The following is a 23,480-nucleotide window of genomic DNA, read 5'->3' as shown; positions in this document are numbered from 1 at the left end:
ACTTAAAAATACGATCTTTAGGGGTGCCTGGGTGGCTCAGTCCATTAAGCATTTGCCTTGGGCTCAGGTCATGATCCTGGCATCCTGGGTTGGAGACCCCTGGTAGCTGCCTCCCAGCTCAGCTGGGAGCCTGGGTCTCCCTCTCCCTCTCTTCCTCCCCCTCCCTCTTGCACTCTCTCACTGTCTCAAATAAATAAATAAAATTGAATCTTAAAAAAAAAAAAAGAGCAAATATTCAGTGCTCCCTTCCTTGCCATAGCTTATTTGGAGAGAGGGGGTGTTTGAGAAAGGAGACCCAACATGGTGTTATTATTGTACAAGGTCCCCTGCACAGTTAAATTGCAGGTACTTCTCATCTTCCCTTCAGGTTTTGCCACAGCCCCCTTGCTTGTGCTATGGGAGGATATGGGGCCCATCTCTCCCCAGCCAACCCAGGTGGCTGCCCCTGCCTTGAACGTTTTCAAGTGACGCAGTACCCTGACAGACCCAGAGGCCCCTCCACACTTCCTGTGTGGGGTTCAGAAACTCGCCTCACCTCCCAGCCTTAGGTGCCTACTTCGGAAAATGGTGAGTCTCCCTCTAACGGGTCCCCTTTTTCAACCTGGTGTTGAAAACAATGACCTCAGGGTCTTCACCTTCAGCAGGGGTTTTGAGAAAGTCCTCTGGTTTCTTTTTCAGAAGTAATAAGCCACCCGCCTCCGCCATTTTGGGTAGAATAAGGGTGCATCCAGTGAGAGAAGGATGCAGTCGGGGAACCTCTGGAGAATTCTGGGACTCTGTCTCTTATCAGGTAAGTAGGGTAAAATGAGAAAAGGTGGTATTTCTCCAGACTATGGGGAGGCCTAGTGTTACCAAAGAGCCTCATTTACCAGACGATGTAAGAAACATTTTGTCCTACATCAGGGCAAAGATCTAAGACTGCAGGGTATGGAGAAAGATTTGCTCCGGTTGTACAGGAAACCATTCAGGGAACAGCCAAAGAAAAGCATTTGGGATCATAGCTTTTCAGAGCAGAGAAGTCTCTCTGCCTCCAAAAACAAGCTTGGTCATCAGTGAACTACCCAGCCTTTAAAAACTAACACAAAAGATATTAGAAGAGCTTATCTCCACTCCTTATCATGAGGAGAGCAGATAGTTGAACCCAAACGGTGCAGGGTATAACAGGGTTGACCTCTCAAACAATAGGCACATAGTAACTTCCAGCCCCTTTCTGTAGACTAAGAGCTTTCCATTAATTTAGTCCTTTTTGAAGCAAGGGAGAATATAAGTTGATAAATAACCAAAAGCAATTCCACATCTCATAGGAGATAAGATTTTTTTAACAAGTTGCCGTTTATTAAGTGCCAGAAACTGTATAAAGAAAAAATTCAAAAAAAAAAAAAAAAATTCTTTACGTGTGTCAAATAATTTAATTCTTACCTCCATCTTGGAAGGTAAAAGTTATATCCCCTATTTTACAGACAAAGAAACTGATATGCAAAGATGTTAAATAACTTGTTTAAAGTTACACAGATAGTAAGTGCTAAAGCCGACCTGGGGAATAGGACGGTCTGTCTACAAGGCCTATGCACTTCATGGCTACTTGGTGTAAAATGGCTCACGATCGATCGTTTTAGTTCAGAGACCTAGAAAATGCTAACATAGCTGGGGCTCCAAACTCAGAGTCACAACCATCATGTCTCCATTTCCTGCTTCACTGTTGAGTTTCTCAGGCTTGAATGCTCACACACATCACCTGGGATTCTGCAGCGTCTGCTTCAGTAGGATTGGAATGGGGATTGCAATTCTTCATTTCTGATAAACTCTTGGGCTTCTAAGTCTGCAACTGGTCCAAGGAACACATTTTGAGTGTCAAGGGGCAGGGTGTGGCTCCTGCAAGGAGAGGTTAGGCATTTTCTTAGAGGCTTATGATATAAACTAATCTTTCCCAGGTCAGGGGGGAAGGGAGAAAGAGAGAGAAAGACTCAAGCACCCCTAAAGATTTGGCATCATGAGGGACTGTGCCCAGTCCGCTCTGGAAATGGATGAGCACGAGGCAAGTGGAAGGGTCTCACTCCATGTAGAGACTGTTGGTAAAAAGGGAGTTCCAGGTGTATGGAAAACTTTCAGGCAACATCAGGGAAACTAGTCATCATAATGAATCCAAGTTATTGCTGAGTGAGGAACCCAGTGGAAATGTGACCAGGCTCTTCAACACACAGGCTCTTAGATGGTGAGTAATGGGAGTTTCAAATATCTCCATCTCTGTAGCAAGCAGAAAACAATGGAAAAACTGAACAATCAGACAAGCCATAGCAAGAAATGGAACAAGAAAGTCAACATTTGTACCTAATGAAGAGCTTGTTTTTTTCCTCAGTTTGATTTTCAAAATGGAAGCTTGGCTACAAAAATTGTTTTGTTATTTCTCCAGTGGCCCAAAAAGTAGACTCAACTTTTTGTAACTCCTGTTTGTCAAATATTGAGTGTTCATATTTAATGCCAAATGCTTCTTTGCTTTGTGTCACCCAAATTGACCAGGAACCCCTGGTCTATACCCAACAGTATGCATCACTTACCTGGGGGACAGGGATGAGTGTGACCCTGGGGTGGTTGGGAAAGACTTCGCATGTTCAGAAATGATCAGATCAGACCACGTCACTTTTTCTGCTTGGAATTTCAGGGACCCACAACATTTACTAACTTTTTTTTTGTATTTATTTTCTAGTTGGTGCTTGGGGGCAGGACGGTAAGTAAGATATGCTCTCTTTCCTTGTTATTAAATCAACCCTGCATTCTTTGTTTTTATGAGTGGAGTTTTCTCTAGACACCCCTGCCAACAACACACACACACACACACACAAAACTTCCACAGAGACCCATTAAAGGAGTTTCTACCACCTTCTCCTTGGCCTTTTTCTGATCAATCTAGCGATAGTTCCAGCCAAGAAGAGGAAAGCAACAGAGAGCATGGGAAATATGAGTCCTAACCATTTTCAAAAGAAAAAATTGAGACTGTTAAGTTGAATGTGCCAAAAGTTTTCATTTGTTTGAATTTCATATTTGATGTGGGATTTTGTAGAGGGCATGAACATATGCACGGGGATGTGGTGAATAAGCCTCTGGGGCATCATTTGGGTGCACATCTTGAGTCACATGTCCAAATACCCTGAATATGTGTGTGCATGTGCATTCACGTGCACACACACACATGTGAGTACGCCTGGCCTGGACTTATGTCCTGATCATAGCAGTGGAGTCAAGAGCATCCCAATTGGAACCCTCTCTATTCAATCAGCTCCTCTGAACTTAGTGAACCAATTTTGTGTCTAAAGATGGCCACTGTGCGTGCCTGCTTATATTCCATGACACTGAATCATTTGCAATATTTTTAGAATCCTTTTCCCCCCTTTTTTACCATACAGCATGCTTTATTATTACTTTACTGACAGATGGAATATGTCAAAATTACTGAATATGCTTCAGAGTAATTAATCTCTTCTGCGTGCTACTGTCATTTAGAGTTGATTATTCTTTATCATTGATTTGTGTGCAATCCATATCTTCTTTTCTTTTTTCTCTAGCTTTGAGATATAATTGATGTATAACACAATGTAAATTTAAGGTGTATGATATAATAATTGACATTGCAAAATTACTACTTAAGATCCATTTTTGTAAATTGCCGTCGGCTGTTTAACGTAGGATATAGGGCCCCAAACAGATTTTCCTATGCAGCCATGAGGAATTTGAAGATCCAATCATTTTTCCCTTTTTTCTAATTTAGAAAATGACATTTTAGTGCTTGCTTCAGCAGCACATATAGAAAATGACATTTTATTTTTTTATTTTTTTAAGAAATCTCCATACTTAATGTGGGGCTCAAACTTAAAACCCCAAGGTCAAGAGTCACACGTTCCATCAACCGAGCCAGCCAGGCACCCCAGAAAATTACATTTTAATACGGTAGAAAATTTGAAAGATAAATATAAACTTGTCCATAATCATTTCACCAGTCATAAACATTGCTGACAGGTTGACGCAGTTCCATGGTGCAGGCGTTTTTTCCTTTTTCTTTTTCTATTTTTATTTGATAAGAGTTTATACACAATGTTACATTAGTTTCAGAAGGTCCTAACCCAGGGGAATAGGTCTGTTCTTAGTAGCTGATACAAGCGTAACTAATAGTTGCTTATCATTTCCTTTTCAGAGGATTTCAAACCTGGTAAGAGGATTTTCACTCTACACCACCTCTTTTCAAATGTGGAACCAAATGGTATTGAGGACAGTCATAGTAATAAACACTGAGAACCAGAACCACCAGAAGAAAAATACAATTTTCTGTCGGTAGGATCTGTAGATGTGCCGATTTCTGTTGCTGTCACGTATCCCTGAGAATGCATTCAGAGAAGAATATACATGGGGTGGGAGCCTTCACTGAGTTTTTGTGTAAATCATAAGTTCGTGGAAGGCACAGATGGTGTCTTACTTACCTGGCCCAGTGCCTGGCACATAGTAGGTATTTTTTGAATCAGTAAGTGATCACTAATTCCCTCTCTTTAAGAAGCTGATGGTCTTGTGTGTGAAAAATAACTGACAATACAGTATGTTACGTGCTGTGCTATGGGTAAGTACAGGCTAAAATAAAATACAAAAATAATAGTGGCCAACTGTATAGAAGATAGTTGGGGAAGCCTCCCCAGAGGTGATTCCTGAGCTGAGTTTTAAAGGATGAGCTTTGGGGTACCAGGGTGGCTCAGTCAATTAAGCATCTGACTTTGGATTTTGGCTCAGGTCATGATGTCATGGTCATGAGATACAGCCCCATATCAGGCTCCATGCTAAGCATGGAGCCTGCTTACGATTCTCTCTCTCCTTATCCCTCTGCCCCTCCCAGCTCACAAGTTCTAGCTCTCTAAAAATAATAAGAGTAATAGTAATAATGATAATAATAAAGAATGAATTTGTATTTTAGGAAGAATATTTTAGGCAGAGGAGTTAAGGCTGTGTAGTGTGAGGCTAAGAAGCTAGATGTCTGGCGTGCCTGAGTGGCTCGGTCGGTTAAGTGTCTGCCTTCACCTCAAGCCATGAGGTGAAGGTCCTGGGATCGAGCCCCTCATTGGGCTCCCTACTCAGTAGGGGAGTCTGCTTCTCCCCCTCTCTCTGCTCATGTTCTCTCTTTTGCTCACTCTCTATCTCAAATAAATAAATAAAATCTTTAGAAAAAGAAAAAAGAAGCTAGACTGCCGTATTTGAATCCTGGATTGATTTCTTATTTGACGAGCGCCTGAATAGTTTGCTTCGCTCTTCTGTGCTATAGCATTATCATGTATAAAATGAAAATAATAAAGATACCTAGCTTGTAATGTTGTTATAAGGATGGAATAAGTAATTCACTTAGAACATCATCTGACATATAGATGCAATGAGTGAATTTTAGTTGTCATTATTATATGGGAAACAGACAGACTAAATAATAAGTATTAACGTTTAGTGAACATGTGTGTTCTAGATATTGCCCTAAATATTTTACCTGAACTTCTCATTTAATTCTCCTAATGTATCTATTCTACAGATAAAGAAACCAAAGTTTAGAAAATAAATAGTCCAAACACCAAGAGAAATATAAATGCAGATTTAGCTGATACTGAAACTCATTTTCTTAACTATCATGAAACTTTGTTTCTGGATATGCACCAAATCTTTGTGAGCATTCAAACAATTTCTAGGCACAGATGTCTAGCCTACAATGCTAGGTCCTTTTTGGAGTTACATACATAAGTCTAAGCTCTGCTACCATATCTGTGCCAATAAAACTCATGAGCAATTTTCTTTACATTCTTTACTTTTCTTTTTCAAACAAACATACCAACAGAATGAAATGTCTACTTGCTTTTAAGCTCTTTTATTTATAATTTCTAGCTTATTTAACATTGCTAATAAATAGCAGTATTGAAAAATTATTTCTAAGTCAAAATAATATCAACCATCTATGTCATTCTATTCAACTCCCAATTATTAGCAGATAGATAAATTGAAGAATGACTTGTTTATCATCCTGTATGATGTCAGCCAGAGAGTTGCCCGAACAACTGGGTCAGAACTCAGTTCTGTTCTCCATCTTTCCTCCACCGCAAGAAGGAAAGGAAGAAAGTAACTAACATTTTTCTTAAGCATCTGCTATGTATCATTCATTTTTTTTAAAAAAAGATTTTATTCATCCATTAAAGAGAGAGAGTAAGTGCATAAGCAGGGGGAGCAGCAGAGGGAGAGGGAAAAGCAGACTCCCCACTGAGCAGGGAGCCCAACACGGGGCAATCCCAGGACTCCAGGACCATGACCTGAACTGAAGACAAACGCCTAAAACTGACTGAGCCACCCAGGCGCCCCTTGTACCATGCATTTTTACCAGTGTAACCCATTTAATACTCACAAATACCTGTGAGGTAGGTGTTTTATCTCCATTTCCCAGATGAATAAACTGAGGCTCAGAAAAATTCAATGACTTGTCTTCAGTCACCCAGCCTAAAGCAGATGTGGGATTCAAACACAGGACTTCTAATTCAGTCCAATGTTCTGTCCCCAACAGCATACTGTAGCAAAAAAACGCCCAATACAGAGAGAGAGCTGTCTCTGAGCATCACCACCTCTCCTGTCTTCCAATTGCCACATTCAGGCTTGAGCATAACTTAGTGCCACCCTGGGTCCTGTCCACAAGTCTTCCAGAAAACAAGGATGCACCCCAGCCTTACATCCCAGGACAACACTGCCTGCTGTGGGGAATGTGCCCAGGCCCCAAATTGTATTAGTGGATTTCAGTTGTCCATACCAATAGTGACTCCCTCTAACAAAAATAATTGAAAATTGATTATACTCAAGAGATGGTTCAACATAAAGCCACTTTTTTAAAAAGATATTATTTATTTATTTGAGAGAGAGAGCATGAGCAGGAGGAGGGATAGACAGAGAGGGAGAAGTAAACTCCATGATGAGCAGAGAGCCTGAGGTGGGGCTTAATCCCAGGATCCTGGAATCATGACCAAAGGCAGATGATAAAGCCACTTTTTATTGGAAGAACCATTCCCTTTAAAGGAATACAGTCCTGGGACACCTGGGTGGCTCAGTGGTTGAGCGTCTGCCTTTGGCTCGGGTCGTGATCTCAGGATCCTGGGATCAAGTCCTACATCAGGCTCGTCACAGAGAGCCTGCTTCTCCCTCTGCCTGTGTCTCTGCCTCTTTTTCTCTGCCTTTTGTGAATAAATAAATAAGATTTTTTTTAAAAAAAGGAATACGGCCCTGTACATAATTTAAGAGCAATAAAAGAAACATGGTCTAAGATAAGAAGGATGTTTGGTCTCCATTATGAGGGATTCCATGCATTATGAGAGAACTTCTGAATGGTGAAAAATAGGTAAGCCCAAGCATCAATGGGTCCAAGATCTTGCAAAGACGAGTGAAGGTCTTTATCTCTAAGAAGACCCTTTCATGTCTATCTAAAATACGGTTCTTGCTAATGTAGGAAGTTGGCTTGAAGACTTCTAGAATTTTTCAGTTTTAGGGTTTTAAGACTTTCTGAGCTTCAGTAGATCTAGATCTAGGGGCACATGCTGGTATGCATCTGAGCTGCATCCAGGAACCTACCTCATGTAAATACCTCACCTTCAATGCTTGGGGCTCCCTAAAGGATGGGCCTTGTTTGGGGGTTCTTGGAGATAATGTCTAGTCCCACTTGAAAATGTTTATCTACAGTTTAAACTTAAGCCAAGGTTACTGTCTTACGGTGCTTTTATTTTCTCATGTTCAGATGAATTGACAAGTATATCTCCAGAGAAACGTAAGTGTCTGTCTTTCATGTATGCCCTGAAGAGGCGGGGCGGGGGGGTGGATAGAGAAAAAGGAATTGGCTGTGAGAGATTAACCTCTCAAGAACTGAAGTCCTTCCAACATCACATTTCCAACTCCTATTTTGGAAATATTCCCCAAGGGGCTTTTCTAGGCTTTCCTTTACTTCCTTCCTCCCCTTCCCAAGCCCCCATGTCCATGCCTAAACTCTAAAGTCACCCTTAAGGGTGACTCTTAAAGATTCTCCAGTTCCCCTTCTTCTTCAGATCCCCTCTTTCATGCCCTCTAGCCAGCAGAGTTCCCCTTTGACAAGATTCAAGACCTGGATGACAGGTGGTCTTCTGTATCTGGTCAATCCTTTTATTCCTAATTTGCCTTTGCCAAAATCTTGCTGGTTTCTCCCTCCAGTTTCTCTTCTCTTCTCTCCTATTTTCCAGGGTTTAAGGTCTCCATCTCTGGAACCGAGGTAGTGGTGACATGCCCTGATGTTTTTGGATATGATAATATAAAATGGGAAAAAAATGATAACCTTGTGGAAGGTGCTAGTAACAGAGAGCTATCTCAGAAGGAGTTTTCAGAAGTGGACGACAGTGGTTATTATGCCTGCTATGCAGATTCCGTAAAGGAGAAGAGCTATCTCTACCTGAGAGCAAGAGGTAATATAGGTCTCCAGAGCAAACACCACAGGGCACTTTAGAAAAGGCCACTTCAAGAGAGCACTCTCAATTATTTCCCCAAACTCACTTTGCGGTCCCCTGGCATCTTTGTGCTTCTCTTACACTCAATCCTGAGACTCTCAGGGGCCATAGGGCATCAGTGTTTTCTGAAATATGGATTAAACACGAATAGGGGGTCGCCTGGGTCAGCATTAGATCTAAAAATAACAACTTCCCAAGAGACAGGATGGAGTTGTTTGCATTTTATCAAATCCAGAATTCTGGCATAGATATGGGTTTATCTGATGCCTTATCCAGAGATCAATTCTTCAGAAGGGTTTGTAGAGCTGCTATAATAAAGTATCATAACTAAGGCATAATAATGCTGGCTAACATTTACTGAGTACTTACTAAGTTTCAAGCACCATACCAAACATTTGCCAGGGATTTTTTTCATATAATCCTTTCAACAACCACATGAGTTAGAGGAAACAGAGGCTTTGTGAGTTGAAAACACTTCTTATAATTCTCACAGCTAGTGAGCAAAGGAAAGGAGCTGGGACTTGAACCCAGGACTGTCTGACTGCAGAGCCTCTACCTATAACCTTACTCTTTGCTTATTGTTAAAAACACTGAAAGGCCCGGCTCTGGCCATGGCAAGCATGTGAGTAGTAAGGGGAGAATCACTTTTATTTATTCCTTGCTGGTTCTACTGTCCTTGCATCTTCTTTTCTCAGTAACTTCTCTTCCTCTCCCCTATCTCTGTCCCCCACAGTATGTGCAAACTGCATAGAGGTGAATCTGATGGCAGTGGTCACAATCATCGTAGCTGACATCTGCCTTACTCTGGGGTTGCTGCTGATGGTGTATTACTGGAGCAAGACCAGAAAGGCCAATGCCAAGCCTGTGATGAGAGGAACAGGTGCCGGCAGCAAGCCCAGGGGTAAGACCATGGAGTTAAGTTGGAAGAGAGTCTCACCAACGGGGACGTCCAGCCTGGGCCAGGATGGGTGGCGAGTCCACAGCTAGGTCAAGACAACTTCTATAGAACATTCACTGTGTGGCCAACGTCTGGACAGACGGTTTCACATCTCAGATTGCTTCTCTCTTTCCTACCCTAGAGAAATACAAAAAAAAAAAAATTATTAACAGGATGGCTGTGAGTGTTCTAGAGTAGCCAGATTCTGCACACACCCCCAATCTGTGGGGAGAGAGACTTTGGGATATTATTACCTCCTGCCTTTTTCCTTCCCTTCCCCATAGAAAAAGACACATGGAAGGACTTTGAGCTGAGGAAAGTCATAAAATGATGAGAAGAGTATGGAGGTCATTAGAGATGGGATGAAAGGAAACAGGAGGCAGAGGACCCAAGATAAAAAAGGGGAGAGCCAGAGGAGAGAATGAAGGGGGTTGCCATCCGGGATCGATCTGGGACTCATTGCCACGAGATGAGTTTTCCACATGGGAACTAATCCTTTCCCCTTCCTCCTCTGCAGGACAAAACAAGGAGAAGCCACCACCTGTTCCCAATCCAGACTATGAGGTAAGAAGGGATAGAGCCGGGGAGGGGATCTATCTAGAGAAGGAGACAGGTGGGACTGTCCATCTGGCCTGCTGGACACTTTGAAGCCCCTCACGCAGGGCTCCCAGACAACCTGCCCCATGCCCACCTTCTCCTCCTTCAGAACAGGGCCATTTCCAAGGCTGTGTGGCTTCTACGACTATGGCATGGGGGGTGGGGGTGGGGTGACCCCCCTCTTTCTGTGGCTTAGTCGTTAGCTGGGATACAACATGGGGAATACCATATCCACACCTTCTAACACGATACATTCAGGACTAGTTTCCACCAGCAGGCAGGGGTACGACCACGCTGGTTGTTGAAATTTTAAAGTATTTTGTTGGTAAATAGCCCCAAGCTTCCGGCTCCCCTCTCCCAACACACAGGCTGCCAGACATCGCAGCCTCTCCCCCACTAGACTGCTTTTCCATTTGACAACTAAAGAGTTAATGCCTGGCCTCAGAGAGAACCAACCACCAGGACTATTTTGGTTGGCTGGTGTGTGCACTACCAATTGTTAAATATTGGGACGCTCACACCTAAACAAACTCCACAACTATTTACTGAGCACCAGCCACACACGTGGTATTCACCTTCATATAGGTGACTTCATTTAATCCTGGCAAATGCCCTGAGAGATGAGTCTTTAGATGCCCATTTTTGAGATGGGAAGGCTGAGGCTCCCAGAAGGTGGCAGGGGCAAGTCTGTTGCCAGTGGGTGCCAGGTGAGAATGTGAGCCAGCTTCTTGACTACTAGTCTGCAGTCCTTTCCATTGCACTAAAGCTAGAGCTTCAGTGGCCCCTTCTTTCTGGAGGGAACTACTTCTTCCTGTCCTGTTGACCACGACCTCTCTATTCCACCCACAGCCCATCCGGAAAGGCCAGCAAGACCTGTATTCTGGCCTGAATCAGAGAGGCATCTGACGGCTCCTGAGGACACGGCCTCCCCCGGGCCCAGGTCTTGGTGTCTCCAGGTCCTGCTACTCCCAGTACCCTGGGTAAATCTTGAACCCCAGAAGAGAATTGTTCCTCTGCCTTCTGGAGAACTAACTCCCAGCCTGCAGCCTTATCCCCAGCTCCCTCCAACCCGCCTTCTCTGCTGGCACTCGGTCCTGCAATATCACCTCCTCATCATGGCCACTCACTGCCCCCCGCCAGCCAGACTGCCCTCTGGTCAGGGTATTCATTTCTGTTACCCTGATGCCCCCACCATCACCAGTTCCTTCCTACCCTTCAGAGGTATCCTTGCTCCCTTCCGTACTGCCCCCTTGGACAGAACCTGCCCCTATCCCTTACTATCCCACCTACCTTTCCATTTTTCCAGCTCTCTCTTTGGTGACCCTCTGTGGGGATGGACTAGGTAACTCTGGTAGAGGTCCTGCCCCATCCATGACGTCGGCCCAGAGCCACCCTCTGCCCGCAGGCCCCTGGATGATCATTTGCATTTTTACAAATGTGCTAGGCTCCTTGACAGCTGAGAGAGAAAATAATAAAGTGTATTTGGCTGAAAGAGTTGCTGTGCCTCTTTTCTGGAAGGCCCTCAGAGGCTGGTTCCTCACATCCTCCCACCTTTGACTCAATGCTCCCCTAGGATCCCAAATGCAAGTCCTACCTGTTTTCACCACTGGTGGGGGTGTTAGCTCCTGGTATCTTTGGAGAGGGCATTAGGGAAGAAATAAAAAAGAGAGGGAGAAAGAAAGGAAAAAAATAGTCCTTTCACTTATCTTTAAAAAAAAAAAAGATTTTATTTATTTATTCATGAGAAACACACAGAGAGAGGCAGAGACAGAGGCAGAGGGAGAAGCAGGCTCCCTGCGGGGAGCCCAATGCAGGACTTGATCCCAGGACTGGGGGATCGGTCATGCCCTGAGCTGAAAGCAGACGCTCAACCGCTGAGCCACCCAGGTATCCCTAACTAATTTATCTTAAAGATGACAGAGAGTGACGGATGGGTCCCCAATGGAGCTGTCAGTTCAGAAAACAGAGGGACAGAAGCAGAAGCCTTCAAGGACAGGTGAGGGTGGTGGATGGGGAGTTTGGGGGTTGGGGGGGGTCCGATTTCCACAAGCTGCCCGGGAGAAGGATCCAAGGCTGAGCCCCTGCCCTGCCGTGGGGAAGGAGGTGCTCTGGAGCAGATAACCCCTCCCTCTACCCTGCAAGCCAGCAGCCTGCAGCCAGAAGGCAGCTGTGGTTTGACACACCCGGATGTGGGCTGTGGGGCCCGGTGGGAGGGCCTCACCCCCACCTAGCACCCTGTGCTCCACTGCTAGCTCAGAGTGAAGGCCAGAACTATGAGAAGCCCCAGGGACCCCCTTCCCCCTCTATGTACCCAGAAACCTCCCCACTGACCACAGGGCTATTTATGCATGTGGCCACAATGAAGGGCCATTTGTGGTTAGCAACGTGCCACATGCCTTTCACATTCAGTCTCGGGATCGTGGCCACAGATTTGTTGGTCCCTGTTGAAGGATGCCTGTTGCCCCCTGTGCACTCAGCACCATAGGCTCACAAGGAGACTGTGATGTTAACCATCTTTAGCTGCTGATCAGCAGTCTGGGCCTCTTGTCCCAGATATTTCAGGAAGGGGAGGGATGGCTCAGGGTGAGAAAAGCAGTAACAGCTACTGTCTAGTGAGCACTGACTAGGTTCTAGAAATCACCCTTAGCACTCTCCATGCGTTGCTCCTAAAATCTTTACAATAACTCAGCAAAGTTGACAAAATAGATGTTGTTGTCCTCATTCTACAGATGAGGCTACAGAGATTCAGAGAGGTTGTTATTTGTCCAAGTTGCACAGCTAGTGAGGGACGGAACAGGAATGAGCAGCCAAGACTGTCCAACTCCAATGCTCTGAACAGCTCTGTGAGATTGACAGTGATCATAAAGAATTCTCACCGTTTTCTTGGCTTGAAAGCTCTGAAAAAAAAGAAAAGAAAGGAAAAGAAAAGAAAAGAAAAGAAAAGAAAAGAAAAGAAAAGAAAAGAAAGCTCTGTGTTTAATCACTTAGGCACTCCTTCGGTCAAGGGCTTTTCTCATCACTCATGGGGCAGACCAGCTATGTGCTAAGTGCTAAGGGGAGACAAAAAAAAAATTGTTTTTGCCTTCAAGGAGCTTGCAATTATAGAAGAGTGGCCAAGAGTGCAGAAGTTTGAACAATAACAGGAAAATGAATGTAATTTAGCCCCCATGGGTGCTGTAGACAGTGCCCCAGGGAGGAACTCCACTCACCGAAGACAAAACAGGTAACCTAAATAAGCAGTGAGCTATTAAATAAATTGAATTGATAGTTCAAAACCTTTCCACAAAGAAAATTTGAGACCAAGAAGACTTCACAAGTGAAATCTACCTAATATTTAAGGAAGAAATAATACTGATTCTATATAAATTCCTCCAAAAAATTGAAGAGGAAATACTTCCAGTTCATTCTATGGAGACCAAACTCATGGTAATGGTTGATTTTATGTGTCAACTTGGCTGAGCCACAGTGTCCAGATATTTGGTCAAACACATCTGGATGTTGTCGTGAATGTATTTTTTTAGTTGAGAATAATGTTTAAATCAGCAGACTCTGAGTGAAGTAGGCTATCCTCCAGCATGTGGATGGGTGATTAGCCCCATCTAATCAATTGAAGGCCTTACAGAAAAAAAAAAAAAAATGCGTGAGGTCCTCTGAGGAAGAGGGAACTCTCTATCTCTAGACTGTCTTTGGACTCAAGTTGCAACATCAACTCTTCCCTGGGTCTCCAACCTGCCGGTTCACCCTGATGATTTTGGACTTGCCAACCTTCACAATTGTATGAGCCAATTCCTTAAAATAAATCTCTCTCTTTCTCTCTCTGCTCTCTTTTCCCTTTCCTATATAACAGCCTGTTGGTTCTGTTTCTCTGGAGAACCCTAATGACAAATCCTGATATCAAAACCAGGCAAAACATTACAAGAAAAAAAAACTGAAGACCAATATCCCTTAGGAAGAGAGGCAAAATTTCTTCACTAAATAAATTTAATCTAATAATATATAAAAAGGAAAAAAAGAATAGGGCCACCCAGTTGCCTCAGTCATTGGAGCCTGTGACTCTTGATCTTGGGGTCGTGAATTCAAGTCCCACGTTGAGGATAGAGTTTACTAAAATATATATAAATATATATATAATATGCTTATAAAATATATTTTTATAAATTATATATAATAAATATATATAACATATATTTATATGTTTATATATAAACATTTACATGTTAATATATGTTAATATATGTTTTATATATGTTAAAAGAATAATATATAATGACCAAGTATAGTTTATTTCAGGAATGCAAGATTGATGTAATAGATCATGCCACCAATGTAATTTATCATATTAACAGATTAAAGAAGTAAAACCAGATAATCATCTCAACAGATACAGAAAAAGCATTTGACAATATTCAACAACTGTTTTTACTAAAAATTCCCAGCAAACTAGAAAGAGAAGGAAACATCCTCAACCTCTTAAAGAACATGTAAGAAAAACGTATGGCCAATATCATACCTAATGATGAAAGACCACGTTTCCCCTAAGATCACAAATACGGCAAGAATGTCCTCCCTTCCCTTCAATTCAACATTGTACTGGAGGTTCTAGCCACTGTGATGAGCAAAGGAACAGAAGTAAAATATATCCAGATTGGAAATGGAAAAGTTAAATGATCTTTATTCACAAGCAACCTGATCACCTATGTAGAAATTCTGACAGACTTTATATAAAAAAAAAAAGTACCAGAATTAATATGTGGATTAATATGTGAAGTTTTCAGGGTACAAGATCAATATACAAAAAAACAACTGTTTTTCTAGATACTATCAATGAACAACAATTGGAAATTGAAAGTTTAAAAACACCATATAAAAGAGCATCAAAAAATATAAAATACTTAAGGGATAAACCTGACAAAAAATGTATTCATGGATTGGAAGAGTCGATATCATTAAGATGTCAATTCTTTGCAAGTTGACCTTTAAATTCTACACGATCCTGATCAAAATCCCAGCAGGCATTTTGTAGTAACTGAGAAGCTAATTCACATGGGACTACAAAAAATCTAGACGGGCATTTGGGTGGCTCAGTTGGTCAAGCGTCTGCCTTCAACTCAGGTCATTATCCTGGGGTCCTGGGATCAAGTCCTACATCAGGCTTCCTGCTCCTTGGGGAGTCTACTTATCCCTCTCCCCTTGCTCTTCTCCCTTCTTGTGCTTTCTCTGGTTCTCTCTCTCTCAAATAAGTAAATAAAAACTTTAAAAATAATAATAATAAAAGAAATAAGTAAAATAAAACAAATAACTTAGAATAGCCTGACTACTTTCTTTAAAAGTTGCATCTTAGCCATTCCACTCCTGAGTATCCAACAGAAATAACAGTATATGTCCACACAACAGCTTATATGTGAATGTTCATGGCAGCTTTATTTGTAATAGCCAAAACCAGGAAATAACCCAAAAAACTATTAACAGGTGGATGGATAAACAGCCTGTGGTATGTCTATACAATGGAATACTATTTACTGGAAAATAAAAAGGAATAAAATATTGATAGATGCACCAAGATTTTGATGAATCTCAAAATAATTATGCTCAAGTGTAAGAAGCCAGCCCAAAAAGGGGTACATATTATATTATTACACTTATGTAAACATCTAGAAAAACAAAAACTAACCTATAATGACAGAAAGCAGCTCAGTGGTTGCCTGGAGGGTGGGGGAATAGGGAGAGGATGGAGGGAGGGATAGGATGCAAAGGAACACAAGGAAACTGTTCAAGATGTTGGATATGTTCATTACCTTAATTGTGGTGATGTTTCACAAGGATATACATATGACAAAATATCACATTTTACACTTTAAGTATACGTAGTTTATTCACGTCAGTTTACCTGAATAAAGCTGTTTATATTTAATATATGTGCTGCTGAGGTGAACACAAAGCTATTTATTTTTCAAAAGATCTATTTATTGGGGCACTTGGGTGGCACAGTTGGTTAAGTGTCTCCTTCCAGCTCAGATCATGATCTCCAGTTCTGGGGATCGAGCCCCATGTCAGGCTCCCAGCTTAGCAGGGAGTCTGCTTCCCCCTCTTCCTCTCCCTCTTCCTCTCCCCCTACTCATTCTCTCTCTCTCTCTCTCTCTCTCTCTCTCTCTCTCTCTCTCTCTCATAGTCTTTTTAAAAATAAAATATTTATTTGTTTGTTTATTTATTTGAGAGAAAAGTATGAGTAGGGGGGAAGGGCAGAGGGAGAGGGAGAGAAGGAATCTCAAGCTGACTCCCCACTGAGTGTGGAGCCCAACTCAGGGCTCAATCTCATGACTCTGAGATGATGACCTTAGCCAAAATCGAGAGTCACATGCTCAACCATTTGAACCACTCAGGGGCCCCAGTAAAGCTGTTTGTTAAAACCACAAAAAAAAAAAAGAGAGAGAGAGAGAGAGAACCAAAGGGACACAAGTTTCCAGAAGGGCTCAGGTGGAGGGCAGTTTTCTCAACCTTGGCTTCGCAATAAAATCACTTTAAGCTGTTCTGAAAGCCCTGGTACCTTAGTCCCAAGATAATCAGAATCTCTGAAGATTCCAAAGTATATGCCATGTTGAGAACTGGTGAGAGGTATAAGGAGATAGAAGAGCACACAAGGAATACAAGGTGAAGGGAAGAGTGCAAGGTGTGGGAAGGATACAAGCACTGGTGCAGTAGAAGCCAAGGGAAAGTTGTCCAAGGTGGAGTGATCCAATGTGAAAGTAGGAGGCAGACCTCAGAGAACAACAGAGGTAGGAATGTAAAAGGTGGGAATGAGCCGTAACCATGAATGAAGCATGTGTAAATTGGAAGTTCATTCTGTTTCTAACAAAATTAGCATCTGTGGGCAGGAATATAGTGGGCAGAATCATACAGATCTCTGGTTGTGTGGTGTTAATTCTTTCTCTTTTGGGGAACCCTGGTCCTGAAGTTCTTTCAATTACCATAACTCAGAGAACAAAAAGATGGGTTGCCCCTATGGAAGATAGACCCAAAAGAATCAGTGGCCTCAGTTCTTCCTCTAAACCAGAGACTCTCTGAATTGGGGCTGCTTCAGAATCACCTGGAGGCTACATGCCTAGAGTGGAGCCCAAGTGTCTATATTTTTAAGAAATCCTTCAGGGTCCCAAGGTTTCAGAACCACCACTAACCCAGTAGCTGAAGATGACATCTATTGAAAATATCCCAAGGCCCTGTTCACTCTCAAGTTCCAGGTTTCCAAGTGGCTGAAGAGTTTCTGATGTTAGGGGCACCTGGGTGGCTCAGTGGTTAAGCATCTGCCTTCAGCTCAGGGCGTGATCCCAGGGTCCTGGGATCAAGTCTCGCATCGGGCTCCCCGCAAGGAACCTGCTTCTTCCTCTGCCTATGTCTCTGCTTCTCTCTGTGTGTCTCACACGAATAAATAAAATCTTTTTTTAAAAAAAGTTTCTGGTGCTCGCTTCGGCAGCACATATACTAAAATTGGAACGATACAGAGAAGATTAGCATGGCCCCTGCGCAAGGATGACACACAAATTCGTGAAGCGTTCCATATTTTAAAAAAAAAAGTTTCTGATATTAGTTTATTATGCAGAAGGCAGGAGCAGGACAGGGACAGATTCTGAGAAAAAGAAGATGAATGGTACCTTCTATACCACAGTAAAGGGTACTGAATGGACCTACATTAAAACCTCCTCATAGCTAGTGGCTACCTCTCCATGGGGTCATAAAGCCAAGGCCAGCCCTTTAGCAGAAGTGGGACTTTGTCACACATACTCTCCAAGTCTTGATGAGAAGTGATCTCTTGGGCTCTTGATGTTTCCACCTCCTCTGCTCATGATGTCACGGAAACCTCTGTGTGGCTATGTATCTAAACATAGCAGCCTGCCCTCGGCTGTGGTGAGGAAGTCAAAGCCCTCAAGGGGTTGTAATAGGGGGCTGGGGGCAACAAGTAGCAACAAGTGTGGTGGAAGAGATCCTGCACCCAGGAAGCCCCCTGGGTCAGGAACACCAGGTCCCTGCACCAGGGAGCCCACTGGTCCAGAATGGAGTGGAGACTGCCCATCACACTGTTCATCTGGGGCAAAGGACTGGAACCAATGAAGGAAGGACACAGGTGAGCAGGGAAGGCAAGGGCTCAGCCAAGTCAGGACAACTCCCATGCCTTGCCCAAGAGTCTTGAAAAATCCAGGCACCTGCCAAGTGAAATAAGACTTCTTTATTGAATGAACAAGGAAAGAAAGTACAGTCGATAGCTGATACTGCTATAAGCCACCAGTCTCAGGTTCACTTCTTCCGAGGCCAGTTTTCACCAAGATGACTATACTGAGCATCATTCTGATTTCGAAGGGGCTAGGAGGTAAGAAGAGGAACAGTGAAGCAGGATCAGGATTCTCCTAGTGAAGACCCCAGTCGGCCCCAGAGATGAGAGCTCATACCAAATTTCCCAGTGCCCCCCACCCCCCGGGATGAATTCCTCACCAGGACTCTTCATCCATACACATAACATCTAGCATCAGCCTCTTCATCCCCTCCCATTCTCCTCCCATTCTCCTCCCATTCTCCTCCCATTTTGTCTCTTTCCCCTCAAGGCTCACCTGATAGAGCTGGTCATTTTCCAACAGAATTTGAGTGTCAGCAGCTAGAAGAAACAGGGAGAAAGAGTCATCAAGGGCCTAGGAGGATGGGACAGTGAGACTCCATGAGTACTGCAGGAGGACTACAGCTGGTCATATCCTCAGAAGTCTGCATGAGCAATATAGGCACAAGTCTCCCAACAACCAGTTTTAGGAGTTCTTAGGAGACCGCAAGAGTGACTCAGATGAGACACAACCCATTGCCAGCCCCATTCTTAGCAGGTGCACGCTCATACCCACAACACCCATGTACATACACACATGCACACTCTGTCCTTTCCACTTACACTTAGAGGACCTTCCAGTCTCGTGTCCAGCAAAGCAATAGACTCCCAAAGCAAGGAGCAGAGTGGCGATTATGTCGGTGATGACGATGCCAGCCAGGGTAGCTGAGTCCAGCTCCACACAGTTCTGACACACTATGGGGGAATGAGGGTAAGAGGAGAGCTGGAGAGCCTTCAAGACCAGGGAACCATCTCTGCCCCCTAGGGCAGCCCCAGAACCTCACACTAAGACTCAAACTTTAGTAAGACCCCTGGATAAAGGCCTGCTGATGCCTTTGCTACATCCACCTCTGCCCTTAATCCCAAGGAATCCCTGAGAAGAGCCAAGAAGTACTTTCAGCTTTGCAGGAATGTAAACAAGGCAGTAAGGCCAAACAACTCTCTTTTTTTATATATAATAAATTTATTTTTTCTTGGTGTTCAATTTGCCAACTTACAGAATAACACCCAGTGATCATCCTGTCAAGTGCCCCCCTCAGTGCCCATCACCCATTCACACACACACCCCAAACAACTCTCTTAACCAAGATTTTACTGCTTGAGTCACAAGGCCCCTACTGTTTTTTTCTGCTAGTTAAGTTCCAAAGTCTGGCTCACACCATTACAAGAGTTACTTCACTTTGTTTAGAGAACAGGTTGGTCCACCATAGTGCCCTCTGGCTCTAAGGTTCTCATATCCAGAGGTCCCATCCATTTCAGTTCAAAGAGTCCAAAAGGCACATACTTCGATAATATACTTGCATATAAGGTGTTTTGTCGGATTGTTCTTCTGTCGCATTGCACCGATATATTCCTCGTGGATCCAGGATGCGTTTCCCCAAGTCCAGAGTTCTACTGCGTGGGAGTTGTATTCCCATAGTTCCCTCTATCCTTAGGACACTGGTGTTGCAAGTCAGGAACACTCTGTCCTCAAGTTCCTCCACAGATACCTTGAAGGGGCTCACTAAGGAGAAAACAAACAACAAAAACAAAAAACAATGATTGCAGCCAGCTGTTTGGTCTGTAGCAGATGCCTGATTCTGCTGAAGTTTATATTTTAAAAGGACCGCTTTCTAAGTCTAGGACAATTTATGGTTTCCAGTGAGAGAGAAAGAAGTCCCAAGAAAAAGGCTTTGGGGGGCTCCCCATGAACTACAAGAACCAGGAAGGATGCAAGAATTCAGTCCAAGCAGAGCACAAACCCTGACAGACATGGAGCAAAAGAGGAAACCATGGAAGCTGGTTGATCCAAGAACCTTCCTGGGAATGTGTTCAGACCACTGATTAGAAGTAGAAGGAAAGCATAGACTATTGAAGCACCAAAGAGACATGGAAAGACAGAAGAATGTTCCTCGGCTGGAAATGTCCACATTTGTTCTCCAGCAAAACTTTTTTTTTCTAAGATTTTATTTATCTATTCGAGATAGAGAGAATGCACGAGCAGGGGAGGAGAGGCAGAGGGAGAGGAAAAGCAGACTCCCCACTGAGCAAGGAGCCCCACACGGGGCTCCATCCCAGGACTCTGAGATCATGACCTGAGCCAAAGGAAGACATTTAACTGACTAGCCATCCAGGCGCCCACCAACAAAACTTTTAACTCTGCTTCCCAGCCATCTACAACCCTTCCGCTTTAATTTCTCATCCTCTTCTCTCCCTTTTTGCCCCTGCCCCAACAGCTACCAAGAAAATGGGACTCTCACTACTAAAGTCTTTCCTGGGACCAGTGATGGTTAGGATAGGAGAGAAGCTGGTATGAATTACCAGCCCAGTGATCCAGAAGGAGGCCCAGGGCAAAATCCAGGTAATGATTTTTAGTTATTCTACCCTTGCTTAGGGGGAAGAGGACAGAAAAAAAATTATCAAATTCATTCTTGGGGCTCCACACAAGTGAAGTTTTGTCGGGAATTTAAGGACTGTAGGTATGCACAGTGCCTTTCTAGATCCACTGAATTACTTTGAGAGTATGTCCAGAGTCCACAGAGGCACAAGGATCTGTATCTCCAATCCCAGTGAAAAGCGCAATCCAGATTTTTCCTGACTCCATATTCAGTTACCAATTTGAATACAAGAGCATCCTCTGGAAAATCCCCAAAAGAGCTGTTTCTCATGCCTCTCCAGCAGACCAAGATTATATGGGCATATATCAGAGAGATACATGTACATCAGATGCTTCACATCCTACAGTCATGCCTTCCATGCAGATTTGCTTCCAATGGAAATCCTAGATATCCCAAAGCATTTGTCCCAGTTTGCCTGAGACTGAGGGTGTTTCTGGGATAAGACACTATCACTTTTAAAACCAAGCAAACCAGGACACCTGGGGTGTTCAGTGGCTGAGCATCTGCCTTTGGCTCAGGGCATGATCCCGGGGTCCTCGGATCAAGTCCCACATTGGGTTCCCCATGGGGAACCTTCTCCCTCTGCCTATGTCTCTGCCTCTCTCTGTCTCTCATGAATAGATGGATAAAGTCTTAAAAAAAAAAAAAACAGGCAAACCAAGATGAGTTGATCATCCTACCACCTCAGATATTCCCTCCTTCCTTCTCAATTTAAAGTTAACTTTCTCCTAAAGCATGCCCCTGAGTATTGGGACATGGCTACAGGTAGCGACAAATGATGGCCAAATGACTAAGAGTCCTAGATCCCAGAGACTTTCTGCTCTAGAATGAATAGCACTCCCTTACCAGCCCTAGGCTCAGGCCCCCACAGACTGCACATTTCCTGCAGATCTCTGGCCCAAGGCCTTTAGAGAGACATTGAAAGCCAACATGCACGCCTAGCCGGAGTCAGTCAAAGCCAAGAACCTGTTTCCCAAATCCAAACCGTGTGCTACATCCCAACCCTGCCCTCCTTGACAACTCTGCCAGGTGAAGTGAAGCATTGAGAAGGATTTTCAAGTGGAGCTCACTCCAGGTGCTAATATCCCTCTCGGGTTTCTTGAGATGCCCCCACCACCTAGAGAAGCCTTACCTCGGGAGAGGAGGACAGCCAGGATCAGGCCAGCCAGAAACCTGCAGTGTTCCATTTTCCAGGAGAATTCCTTCAGTAGGTAGACCCAGGTCACAGAACCACCAACCAGGGTAAGAGTGCCCTCCCCCAACTGACTCACGGGTACCCGGAAAAAGTAAAGGGGTGGAGGAAGAACTAAAAGACGCCTGTGTGTCTGCTATCTGCCGTTGATCATGGGAGATTGTCAGAGTAGGGGTAGACTGGGGGTGGGGTAGGAAGGAAACAGGTGCAAATTGTTCTTTCTCCAAGCAGGGAGCTTTGAGGGGTGAGGTGGAAGGGAGAGCAGAGTGTGGAAAAGTTTGCCTAGACCTCTAGGAAGTAAAAGAAGATTTAGGATGTTCTTTCCTGAGTCACTGATGAAAAATAGTAATTTCAGAGTTGCTGTCAACAATGTAACTACATTTACTCACTACCTGAAAACTGCCAGCTCTCAAAACTCTGGAAAGAAACTGTGAGCCCCATCCCATAATCCATACCAACAAGGTTCCTCCCATTTCTGGTCTTTCTTGGGACCCTGCCCTAGTTCCTCCTTAGGCAGCCTGGAACACCAGACTGACTAGCTTCTTACCAGTGGGAGGTTGGGCTTTGGAGCCCCCCAGCCCAGACAGATATTTGAATACCAACTCCTATACTGCCTACCCACCTGGCCTGAGCCAGTCAGAATTTTTCAGAGGCTAATTCCTTCAGTATCCCAGTAAGGATTCAGACAAAAAGTTTGCATGGTACGTAACACATCGTATTTGCTCAGTAAGAGATCATTATTAATAACAACATGATTGGGGCACCTGGGTGGCTCAGTGATTGAGCATCTGCCTTTAGCTCAAGGCATGATCCCGAGGTCCTGGGATTGAGTCCCGCATCAGGTTCCCTGCAGGGAGCCTGCTTCTCCCTCTGCCTATGTCTCTGCCTCTGTGTGTGTGTCTCTCATGGATAAATAAATAAAGTCTTAAAAAAAAAAAAGCCAATATGATTGACTCACAGGCATAATTGAGTCTCCCCAGTAGACAATTGGACTATACCTTCCTGTGGCCTAGGAGGATCCAAACTCTCTACGGGGCCAGAGTTGAACTGTAATTTACCTGAGGGCAGACATAGCATATGTCTTGCTCCCTTCTGTATCTCCAACACCTAGCTTGTGCCTGGCACATAACAAGAGGTCTGTAGATTTTTGTTGACTCACTGACTTACAGCTGAGGGAGAAAGGAGCCTAAGATTCTGGAAACTCGGCTCAGGCTCTGGCCTTTGGAAATGTATGGCCTGTCTCATTGCAATTGTCCTATCTATTCTTGTCCAGGAAGGTACTTTCTTGATGATCTTGTCTCAAAAGACTGGTGAAAAATTCCTAAACAAGGGCCTAGATTGTGATGGTTTTCTGTTCAGAGCTCCAGCCCTGAGCACATGAGTGTTCTCATTTAAATTCATTAGTACTAGCAAGAAGCAATAACTGGCTGAAATCCTAGCAACAAGTGGTGGCAGAGATGTTTACCCCTCTCTTGAAGAAAGAAGCCCAGGCCATCTCCTA

The 23,480-nt window shown here is 43.8% G+C and overlaps 2 protein-coding genes and 1 non-coding gene across 3 annotated transcripts; 2 read left to right on the top strand and 1 right to left on the bottom strand.

Annotated features, from left to right (window-relative positions):
- Positions 1–497: 497 nt before the first annotated feature.
- CD3E (CD3e molecule) lies at positions 498–11,536 on the top strand. Its single transcript, XM_041769963.1, has 9 exons — positions 498–567; positions 679–790; positions 2,705–2,725; positions 4,187–4,201; positions 7,781–7,810; positions 8,256–8,474; positions 9,250–9,417; positions 9,971–10,017; positions 10,900–11,536. Exons 2-9 carry the CDS (start codon positions 742–744, stop codon positions 10,954–10,956), a joined length of 606 nt encoding a protein of 201 aa, XP_041625897.1. The 5' UTR covers positions 498–567; positions 679–741; the 3' UTR covers positions 10,957–11,536.
- Positions 11,537–17,502: 5,966 nt separating this feature from the next.
- On the top strand, positions 17,503–17,609 carry LOC121501117. The gene has a single exon (XR_005990539.1). It is a non-coding gene; the product is annotated as a U6 spliceosomal RNA (small nuclear RNA).
- A 639-nt stretch (positions 17,610–18,248) lies between these two features.
- On the bottom strand, positions 18,249–22,074 carry CD3D (CD3d molecule). Its single transcript, XM_041772263.1, has 5 exons — positions 21,920–22,074; positions 19,695–19,913; positions 18,974–19,105; positions 18,648–18,691; positions 18,249–18,402 (listed from the first exon to the last, which is right to left on the bottom strand). The coding sequence occupies exons 1-5, from the start codon at positions 21,972–21,974 to the stop codon at positions 18,337–18,339; spliced, it is 516 nt and encodes a 171-aa protein (XP_041628197.1). The 5' UTR covers positions 21,975–22,074; the 3' UTR covers positions 18,249–18,336.
- Between the last annotated feature and the right edge of the window lie 1,406 nt (positions 22,075–23,480).

Source organism: Vulpes lagopus, chromosome 10 (genome assembly GCF_018345385.1).
Source record: "Vulpes lagopus strain Blue_001 chromosome 10, ASM1834538v1, whole genome shotgun sequence".
Classification (NCBI taxonomy): domain Eukaryota; kingdom Metazoa; phylum Chordata; class Mammalia; order Carnivora; family Canidae; genus Vulpes; species Vulpes lagopus.
This window is presented reverse-complemented; position numbering and strand designations above follow the sequence as displayed.